Below are 9,838 nucleotides of genomic sequence, written 5' to 3'. Positions count from 1 at the left end.
TAGAAATTTCGAGAAGGCCATTTTGTTTGCCATGCATTTTTATACCTAAGGTCCAATTTTTGAATCGCTAGGATGAAACTCTGATTTTCTGCGATTTTTCTCCGTGAACAGCTACTTCAACGAAAAATCACCGAACATGACCTCCGTTTGACCTCTATAGCTCGTGACCTAAGATGACCTGGGAGCTATTTTTTTCAGCAGTTGCGTAAAATTGATGTCCGGAGAGGAACTGGAAGCTTCATGTCGAAATTCGCAGCCGTTTCTGAGTTATCTGCGAACAACCACAGGGTGGGGGCTCTTTGGCCCCCTCCCCCCTCCACGGGTCGCGGGATAGGCGTAGAAAGAATCGCCCCTCTCCATCCTTTCTTCTCTCTTTCCGCTACTCCCGTGCTCCCGTATACGCCCTTACTGTCCTCCCTCATTCTCCCCCCCCCTCTCTCTCTCTCTCTCTCTCTCTCTCTCTCCGCTGCTCTCGTGATCCGGTGCCTCCCCCACTGCCAGGTCGCCTCCCACGCCAGGCCTGCCTCTGACCGTTCATCACACCTCCATTGGAGCTCTCATCAAGGCCGAATACCGCTCACCGCTAGAATAACAGATCATTCAGGCTCGCCAATGACCCCGTGTAACACGGGGACGTGTTCGCAATTTTTCGCCACCCGTATACGTTTGAGTCTGTTACAGCCATTGTTGGCTCGTGGTGACAGCTGACAGCATATTGACAGACGGCGTCCCAACACTTCCGTCAGCCTTGGCATTATTTACCGGTCGCCGGTTTGGCAGTCGACGGACGGCTCGGTCAGAGTCTGTCGACGTGGGCAGATGCGGACGGTGTAGGCGGCGACGGAGAGGAACGATCCTGAGGCCGGGCCGGGTCGGACCAGCTCTCGGCTCAGTCGGCAGAACAGGGCCAGACGAGGCGGGCGGCCGCGCCGCTGTCTGTCGGCCTTATCGGTACTGCGATCCGGTGATCCGTGCCTCCATTGCTATAATTGGGGCTGCGGCTGAGTGGTGGTGGCCCAGCGGGCGGTAGAGGCACACGGTAACAGTGAAGACTCGGGGAGTGACGGCCGCGACTCAGTGAGTGTGATCTACGAGGGGCTGCCGGCCGACCGGTCTCTCGGGGCCTTGTCACCCCGTCACGAGGGTCAGGAGAGCGGACCGGCCCCCAGCTCAGCGATCTGAGCCGGCCCCGCCCCTAACACCGCACAGCCGGCGAGACGCGCCCCTATCGCGGGTACCACTGCGCCCGATTCCTGGAAAGCGGCCACGAGCCGGCCAAATACAGAGCTGGGCGAACATGTGGGCCGACCTGGGGCCGAGCGCCTGGACCGGTTAGGGCCGGTCGCCTACAGCCGCGGCCGCCGCCGCCCCCAGACGCTGCAACACCTGTCAAGAGTGCAGACGTGCCGCGCCGTGCTGGTGCCAGGAGCTGTGCCGTGAGACAGTGTGACGTGACGGTGGTGTCAGAACGGTGCCGCGAGTGTGAGGTGTCACTGCGATGTCCGTGCGCGTGGGGCGTGCGCCCGGCGGCCACCTCGGCCCAGCACCGGGCCGAGCAGAAGCCGCACCGAGAAAACGTTCCACGGACGCGGCCGGTCAGCCACGGCGCCGGTCATCCGCGGGTTATCACGAGCACGAGGTAACCTGTCCGATGCATACCGACGAGAGAGGATCAGCGGCCGCCAGACCCAGCGCCGCCAGAGGCCGGATAAAGTCCACTGGGTCACCGGGGCCCCGCACTGGAGCGGCAGCCCGCCGAGCCGCCCCCGCCTCAGGTACGGCGCCTGCTTCAAAGGGAGCCCCCGCAAAGCCGGCGCACCAAAGAGGCAGAGAGGCCCCGAGGCGACCCAGTTCAGTGGATAATCGGCCCGAGTGGAACTCGTCCCCACCAGAGGTACCGCGCCGGACATCGTCTGGAAATCCAAACAGGCCGGTAAAGGCAGATAAGTCACCGGCTCGGCGAAATTCTCCTGCCAAACAGGCTGCTGGCACCAAACCAGCGGCGCCTAAAAGGACCGGCATTCCAAAGCGTAAGAGTGTGGGATCTTCAATCTCAGATAACAAGCCAAATAAAGCTAAGAATGCAGGAGGCACCAGAGATGTTTCAAATAACAGTAGATCAGGGAAAGCGCTGCCCTCCTCAGCCAAACGTGAATACAGAGCTGTGCCGAACGGAACAAACGATCGGAAAGATCGACTTTCGGTTCCGAACGATCGTCCGAGATCAGGCTCAATTACCGGCGCCGGGAAAAGTGAGCTGGGAAAGTTTCTCGAGAAGCTGCACCTGGAAGAAATGTATGGCAGTTCGGACGACGAGCCCGACCGTGCCAAGTCGCGACTGTCTATCGAGTCTGTCGATACATGGCGCACGGGGGACGGGGACGAGGAGACTATGAACACACTGAGAACAAAGCGCAGGGAGAAGGAGCCCTCCATATCTCCCAGCTGGAAGTTCGCTGATGTCGTCATACCGAAAAACACCGAGGATAGAAACGTGACGAAACCAAAGCAGAAGAACCGGTTTTCATTTCTGGTTGACTCAACGGATGAGGATGAACCACATACAAAGCCTGTAAATGGGACAGACATGAACAACGGCCTCTCTCGCTTCGACGGCTTTGTCAGGGAGTCTCTGTCTCCAGAAAGAAGTAAGCCCAGCATGCCTGTCTCGAGGAAAAAGTCGGAGCCGGTTTCTGAGAGGATCGCTCGACCGTCGACGGCGGCGCAAAGTGGATCGGCTCGGCGCGAACAGGCCCGGTCTCGATCTCGATCACAGGACCGGGACCTTAGGAAGGGGTCAGCGAAGGATGACGGGTCGCGCAGGGCCAGCTACCTGGATGACCTCATACAGCCCAGTGCACCGAGAGCGATAGTCCCATCAGCACCGCAACCCAGAGAGAAGCGCTCAGCAGCACCACAGATGGACCAGCATGCTCGTCCCAAAGCGACCAAGCCTACTGTTGCACCTAAACCCAACAGCAAGGCAGCTAAGGAATCGGAAAGGGTACCGGAAAACAGCCGATATTCCCACTCTCGCACTCCCTCTCCCGAAAAGAGCCCTGAGATCAGGAAGCAAAGCCTCACAAGAAGTAAAGAGACGCCCCCGAGGCGTGCTTCGACTCACATTCCAGGCAACTATTCCACAAATCAGCAGGATGTCAAGAGGGCGCATCAGCGCAGATCCCGAAGTCCTTCGCCGAACACTGCCGACATCCTGGAAAGATACCATGATGCCTATCCGGACGACGCAGCGGCAATGCCCTCACCCTTTGCGGAAGACTGGTCAAGTCGCAGAAGTTCGAGGTATTCTCGCGATAAAACTTCTCCGCTGTCTGGGGACCTACAAAGTCCCAAAATCTCCAGCCAGAACGGAAGAGTGGGCTCGCTGTCGGAGGCCCCCAAAGGGGACTACTATAGTCCCACGACGGCAGTGCAGCTGCGCGAGCGGCGCGCGGACGAGCCGCCCGATGACAGGAGGGTGAAGAGGAAGAGCCTCTCTCTGGCCGGAATGTCCAACCCCGAGCGGATCTCCACTGACGACGACGGGGACCGATTGAGGTGAGATGGATCACCTCTGATTGTCCTGCTCGGTCTATAATCTCGCTTTCAGATAAATTCATCCATTCTTGGCTGTGTTGTCAACAGCACTTCATTTTCTGAGATTTTGAGTTGGTGCGAAATGGTGTCACAAGGCATTGTAGTGTAGCATTTATGCAATAGTTACATCAAGGAAATAACAGAAGACATTTGTCGAATAGCATATGAATGCATTTTCTGCTAAAACTTAGTAGCTTTAACAAATCTTATGCCTTACTTGTAGCGGGTATGCCACCTTTTAGATATCGCATCGGTATATTACGAGATGCAGTTCGATACCTAAGTGCAATTCTTACCTGCTAAGTGCTAACCAAGGCATGCCATTTGTTTTCGCAGGCGTCTGATTATGTCGACTGAAGCTTTGGAGCGAAGATTCTTTACACCATAAACCCGTGGCGAATGCTGAAATATTGTGCAACGTTTGAAACTGTAAGTTATCTGGTTGTTTTGTCGTCGGCGATATCCTTACTTTTAAGTTGCCGTGATTTATTTATTTCTTCGGTACCTTTATGCTGCTATTTTGTATCACATGCGCTTACATTACACGAGTTGGTTGCAAGCACCGTGATTTATAGTCACGTGATGGTGACACTGATGGTCTCTCTCTCTCTCTCTCTCTCTCTCTCTCTCTCTCTCTCTCTCTCTCTCTCTCTCTCTCTCTTCCTCTCCCATGTGAGGACAGGTCACAGGTGCGCCCAAGGTCAGCCAGGCCCGCTCCGTTCGACTCCAACAGTCTCCTGTGGTGGACGGCCTCACGCCAGCCGTATCAGCACCGTACGAACAGGGCCGCCCTGCCCCGGCGGCCGAGCTAGCCGTCAGGGCGGGGGCGGCGGCGGGGGCGGCGGCGGGGGTGGCAGGAGCTGTCTGGTGGGCGGACCGGACCCCGAGCGAGCCGCGCCGGCCACTGACGTTAGCCCGGACGCGAGGTGCACGCGACGTGCACGCGACGCCCCTCCGTGACAGGTGCACGGGGCAGTGCAGGCCGCTCGTGCAGCCTTGGTGAATGCTGGGATTGGAGGGGCTTTCCGAAATGAACTACAGAGAATTAGGTGAACGAACAATACTTATTAACTTGTTTGTGTGTGATAACATCGTATAACATACATCTAGTGTAACGTTGTGATGAGGAAATCACAGAGTTCTTGCGCAAACTCGCCAAATGCAATGCTTGCAGCGCAGCTGCATTGTCACTTCTGCATTATGATGCTTACAAGATATGTGTAGGAGGTCAAATGTCCTAATAATTATACAGATATAAATGTTTTCATGTTGAAATGACTGTGATGAGCAAATTGTGGTAATAATACCTATTGGATTAACCCGCGCCCGGCTGGGGGTCCTGGATTTCCACGCCCTGCTGGGGGGGTGTTTGAACACCCCCCTTCTAACTCGGCTCCTGGGCCACGTAGCGATACGCGGAAGGCGGCGTTCGAAAGAGCGTCAAAAATAATGAGGAAATCACTTCGGTCAATTTTTTGGTCAGGTCAAAGGTCAGGTCACCAGAGGTCATTGAAGGCAAATTTTCGCCGATTTCCAGGTCGAATGTCGACAATTTCCAAGAAGCCAACGCATAACTCGGGAACCAATAGAGCTACAGCGCCGCGGAAAAGCGCATTCGATAGCCCTATTAACGCCCTTTCTGAGTAGTTTTCTCAGATTTGACCTAACGTCAACGGTTTTGCCTGCAGGGGGCAAAAACTGCAAAAATAGCCGATTTTTTCGGAAACAGTTTTTCTGCAATAACTTTTGACCCAAGCATTGTACGAGCTTACTTTTACCGGCATCGTGTTCCTCTTGTCAAGACGCATCGAACGAACTATAATTTGACCTTGAAAGGTCAACTTGAAAATTTGACCTCAGGTCAAGGTCATGACCTGACCGGAAAGGGTCATGTTGCATATCAGTCGATCCGTATCGTCGAGCTGAACACATCTAAGGCGTTTTCATCGCTCTAGCATGCCTCTATCAAAAGTTATTTGCGAAAAACTGTTAGATACCATTCGTGACCTAAGATGACCTCAGGGCATAAACAGGGGTCACAGACACCATTTTCATGTTCAGTGTGTCTAAACCACTTGTAATTCAGTGTTTGGGAGTGTTTATAATGTCTTTCGTCCAAAACAGGCGCATTTCAATTTTCTCCCATTGACTTATAATGGTGAGGTCGCAAAATTGACCTGACCTTAGGTCATCGATATCAAAATTCTGAGATATACATTTTGTACATGCTAATGCTCTTAGCAATCGCTGAAAGTTTCAAAGCGATCGGTCACTCGGTGTAGCTATGACAGACATTGAAACTTTTTATGAGGTGAGGTCACTTCGAGTGACCTCGTGACCTGACCTTGAATGACCTTGGTCTGAAATTTTCACAACATGTGTAGAATTGATGTATGATAAGGTGTACCAAAAACGGCGGCGCTCCGCGCCGCCGTTTTTGAGATATTCGCGAAAAACCACAGGGGGGGGGGGGGTGTTCAAACACCCCCCCCCAGCAGGGCGCGGGTTAAGAGTACGTGATGCATTTATATATGCAATGCCATGAGTTTTTCATATTGAATTAATTACGCTGTACGCCAAGAGAATTGCCGTGGTTTATCGGTTATCTCGGTCTATGCCTACAGCGATGTTGGATAGATAATCAGCATTGAATTGGTGCTTACTGATTTCTGAATAATAAAGTGGGATTAACTGGCGTGGGCGAACATCGAGCGTTAACCCGCGCCTCGTTGGGATATCAGCGGACATAGGCGGCTGAACGGGGGTGGCACCGGGGCACCGTGCCCCCTTTTGATTTTGGCATTTTAACATTAGCCCTATGGGCGTTGCATGGGAAGAATGGGACCAAAAGTCGGCAGTGCCCCCCCCCCCTTAATTGAAGGTGTTCCGCTGCTGCTGTTAGCGGAGTGTGGGATGACCACTTAATCGTGCACCTTTTTATCTCGCACATTTTTCTCTATCTTCAAAACCGCAGGCGTGTTACGTTTTTTTCCAACCCGACCAGAGGAGAGGCGCTACCCGGAGAATACCCCATTGCGTCACTGGAAACTGGCTTACACCGCGGCACCTGACAGCTGGCCGGCTGGCTGTGGATAGGCCGTGTCCGCCCTGAGTATCCTGGGTCGAGGGTTCGCGGTCAGCCACCCCAAAAAATTTGGCCGTGGTAGGTTTTCAGGTTGTAGGTTTGTAGGTAGGTTGTACTTCTGTAGGTTGAAGGATTGTAGGTTGTAGGCTTGTAGGTTGTAGGTTGTAGGCTTGTAGGTTTTAGGTTTTTAGGTTGTAGGTTTATAGTTTTGTAGGTTGTAGCGTTGTAGGTTGCAGGTTGTAGGTTAGGTCTGGTTAGGTTAGGTTAGTTTTTTTTTGTTTGGTTACAAAAAAGTGTGTTCGTGTAAAATGCCTCTCCTTGGTTGGAAAAACGAAAAGCGCGTGCGTGACCAGTAGCGGCGGAACACCTTCAATTGAGGGGGGGGGGGGGGACTGCCGACTTTTGGTCCCATTCTTTCCATGCAACGCTTATAGGGCTAATGTTAAAATGCCAAAATCAAAGGGGGCACGGTGCCCCGGTGCCCTCCCCGTTCCGCCGCCTATGTGCGTGACAGCTCTTCCCGCATAATCAATGTTTCGAAAATGGTAGAACGTAACGTCACTATTACGTCATTTGTGGCCAACCTATCATAGCCTCTGGAAAAACTTGTAGTCACAAGGTGTACAATTGATCACCGGAGGGGTCCTGAAAGTTTGGTGACGATATCTGCTGTACTTTAGAAGAAATCGACTGAAAAGGAGAGAGGGGGTTGTCTCATCCCCTCCCCCAACGGGCCGCGGGTTAAACAATGACTTACTGTTATTTCTGAACGCCCACAACTGACTCATTTTCAGATAAAGCTTACACCAATTTCCCTTACACAATATACAGGCATGGGCACAACGCGCAACACATGTAATTAAAACTTTAATACGGATTTTACAGTTAATGTAAAGTGATCGAAAGTATTAGATTAGCCAACCGGATATAAGGTGACAGCGCGGTGCGCACGTCGCTCTGCGGCGAGCCAGTCACCTTCACCCCACTGACAGCTCCAATGTGACGGCTCGGCTGTGCTCTGCGACGGTCCTGCCGGGAACGTGACAGCTCCCACTCCAACTGCATAAAAAGCTGACATTTGGAGACCATCACGCATCACTCGATATCACGACCACGCCGTGCAGACAGCGGCCATGCGCGCCCTGCCCGCCCTCGCTCTGCTGCTGGCCGCCTGGCTGGCCGTGGCTTCGGCTCTCAGCTGTCTGCCCTGCACCAAGGACCGCCACGTGAAGTGTCTGCTGGACAACCCCAGCGAGTGCTCGTGCTTCCCGTGGGGCCGTAAGCCAGGCGTGTGCGGCTGCGGCTGCATGGTCTGCGCCCGCGGCCTGGGGCAGAGCTGCGGCGGCCCGTGGAACCTATCCGGACAGTGCGGCGACGGCATGGTGTGCGACAAGAGACCGCCGCTGGCCGGCAAGTGCGTGAAGGCCTGCTCAGATCCAGTCATCAAGTATTTCCCGATTAAGAAACTGCCGAAAGCTGTTGCCGAGCCAGAAGTTTTGAAGCGCACAGAAAATGCTTGATCTTGGTGCTCGATCATAGACCAACGATCATAAATGAAAGTTCTGACGAAACGACCATCTGCGGCAACTGACATGTGGCAACTGATGCAGTAACAATTAATCAGAAAACTTGCATTGTATTCCCGTCATTCTGACATTGTTTAATATCATTCGTGCAATGTGCTTGATTGGAGCGAGCGAAAACACATCAACAAATATATTTTTGCCAACCAAATAAAGCATTTCAGTTGTAGGAGGGAGGTTAAATATGCTATCAACCATGACAAATTGTGCCTATCTCCTAGGAAGCAGATGAATTTTATTTTTGCGTTAAATTGTAAGCTTCAGCCTTCAGGCCTCAGGGGCCGTATTCACGTCGACTTCGTAAGTCGATTTTTTTCGTAAGTATAATTTGGTATTCACATCGACACTTCGTAAGCTTTTATCTACGGAGCTCACGTGATTAAAAAAAAAAACTGCGTAATACCGGGCTCACACCTGACACCGGATTCCGGGCCGGCAAGATTCCGTCTACCGGGCCGGAAAAATGGCCAATTCAGTGCCAAAAAATTGAAAACTGGTGTGAACCGGCAAATCTGGCAACTTCTTTTGACCGGTCCGGCAGGCCGGTGAGCCAGATTTTCCGGTCCGGCAAGAAGTTGAAATCATCTCAACTTCTGCCTTGCTGGATAGCCACCGTTTGCAATATGAAATTAACCCGCGCCCCACTGGGGTCTGTGTATGACACGCCCCACTGGGGGAGGGGGGCTATTCATAGCCCCCCTCCTAACTCCGAAACTACTGGGCCGATCGTCAAAATTCGAACGGCATCTGATAGCTCCGGAAAAACTGTTGAGCGGAACCTAATTTCATTGACCTCGAGGTCATCGATGACGTCACAGGTCAGGTCAAAGTAAAAATTATCGAGATTTGGCTTGTTCACTTTTTGGGCTCTGGCTGCCGTCTTACAAGTCAGATCAGGCTGATTTTTGGTTTACACACTCGTGAACAGATGCTTTAGATACTCTGAGGGTACCCAACTTGTATTTTGATTTTCAGGTCAGGGTCAGGTCATCATAGGTCACGGAAATCTTATGTCATAAGTCGGTCACGTGACACATGTTTTATGGTCCGTTTAGGCCATAGATTTCGAATTCGGTGTCGCCTGTGTCATTTTAGGTCATTTTCATCTGAATATAGCTGAGGTCAAGTCACTTTCTGGTCAAAAAAGGTCAAATTTTAAAGTTAAATTGTTCAACAAAAAATATATCTATCGGATGCAGTTTGAGCTCAGGAACACGATGGTGTTATTTATATTGGTGTACGATGTCAAATGCGTACAGAAAAATTGATTTGAAAAAATTAAAAGCCATTTTTGAAGATATCTGGCTTAAACTTGCTAGAGTCAGTCATAAGCATGTGTTCTATCATATATTTACCGTTTTTTTTTCGAAAAGTCAAAAAGTTAAAAAAAATACAAATTTTGATTTTGATATATAATTTTCAAAATTTTCTAAATTTAGAAAATTAGAGATACCAGTTTGATAGCGCAGTCCATTCTGAGTCCTCTCATGCAAAGAAATTGGATCTACACCTTTTTTCGTCCGAATTCACAAAGATGAAGTCCAAATTCACAAAGCTGAATTCCAAATTCACA

General features: G+C 51.6%; 2 protein-coding genes across 2 annotated transcripts; both read left to right on the top strand.

Moving 5' to 3' along the window:
* The first annotated feature begins 1,728 nt into the window (after positions 1 to 1,728).
* Positions 1,729 to 4,920, top strand: LOC122389934 (serine/arginine repetitive matrix protein 1-like). The gene is made up of 3 exons (XM_043382485.1): positions 1,729 to 3,558; positions 3,934 to 4,026; positions 4,280 to 4,920. Exons 1-2 carry the CDS (start codon positions 2,294 to 2,296, stop codon positions 3,983 to 3,985), a joined length of 1,317 nt encoding a protein of 438 aa, XP_043238420.1. The 5' UTR covers positions 1,729 to 2,293; the 3' UTR covers positions 3,986 to 4,026; positions 4,280 to 4,920.
* Positions 4,921 to 7,796: 2,876 nt separating this feature from the next.
* Positions 7,797 to 8,402, top strand: LOC122389863 (venom protein 302-like). The gene has a single exon (XM_043382356.1). It carries the CDS (start codon positions 7,816 to 7,818, stop codon positions 8,200 to 8,202), a length of 387 nt encoding a protein of 128 aa, XP_043238291.1. The 5' UTR covers positions 7,797 to 7,815; the 3' UTR covers positions 8,203 to 8,402.
* Positions 8,403 to 9,838: the final 1,436 nt, after the last annotated feature.

Source organism: Amphibalanus amphitrite, unplaced genomic scaffold (genome assembly GCF_019059575.1).
Source record: "Amphibalanus amphitrite isolate SeventyFive unplaced genomic scaffold, NRLGWU_Aamphi_draft 000001F_arrow, whole genome shotgun sequence".
NCBI lineage: Eukaryota > Metazoa > Arthropoda > Thecostraca > Balanomorpha > Balanidae > Amphibalanus > Amphibalanus amphitrite.
Note: the sequence above shows the minus strand (reverse complement) of the source record. Positions and strands in the feature narration are given on the sequence as shown.

What these genes read in the sequence shown, in the direction of transcription:
- LOC122389934 (XM_043382485.1), top strand. Translation starts at nt 2,294, where the DNA reads ATGTATGGCAGTTCGGACGACGAGCCCGACCGTGCCAAGTCGCGACTG. An exon ending in GACGACGGGGACCGATTGAG is followed by an intron (nt 3,559 to 3,933) that starts GTGAGATGGATC and finishes TTGTTTTCGCAG; the next exon opens with GCGTCTGATTATGTCGACTG.
- LOC122389863 (XM_043382356.1), top strand. Translation starts at nt 7,816, where the DNA reads ATGCGCGCCCTGCCCGCCCTCGCTCTGCTGCTGGCCGCCTGGCTGGCC.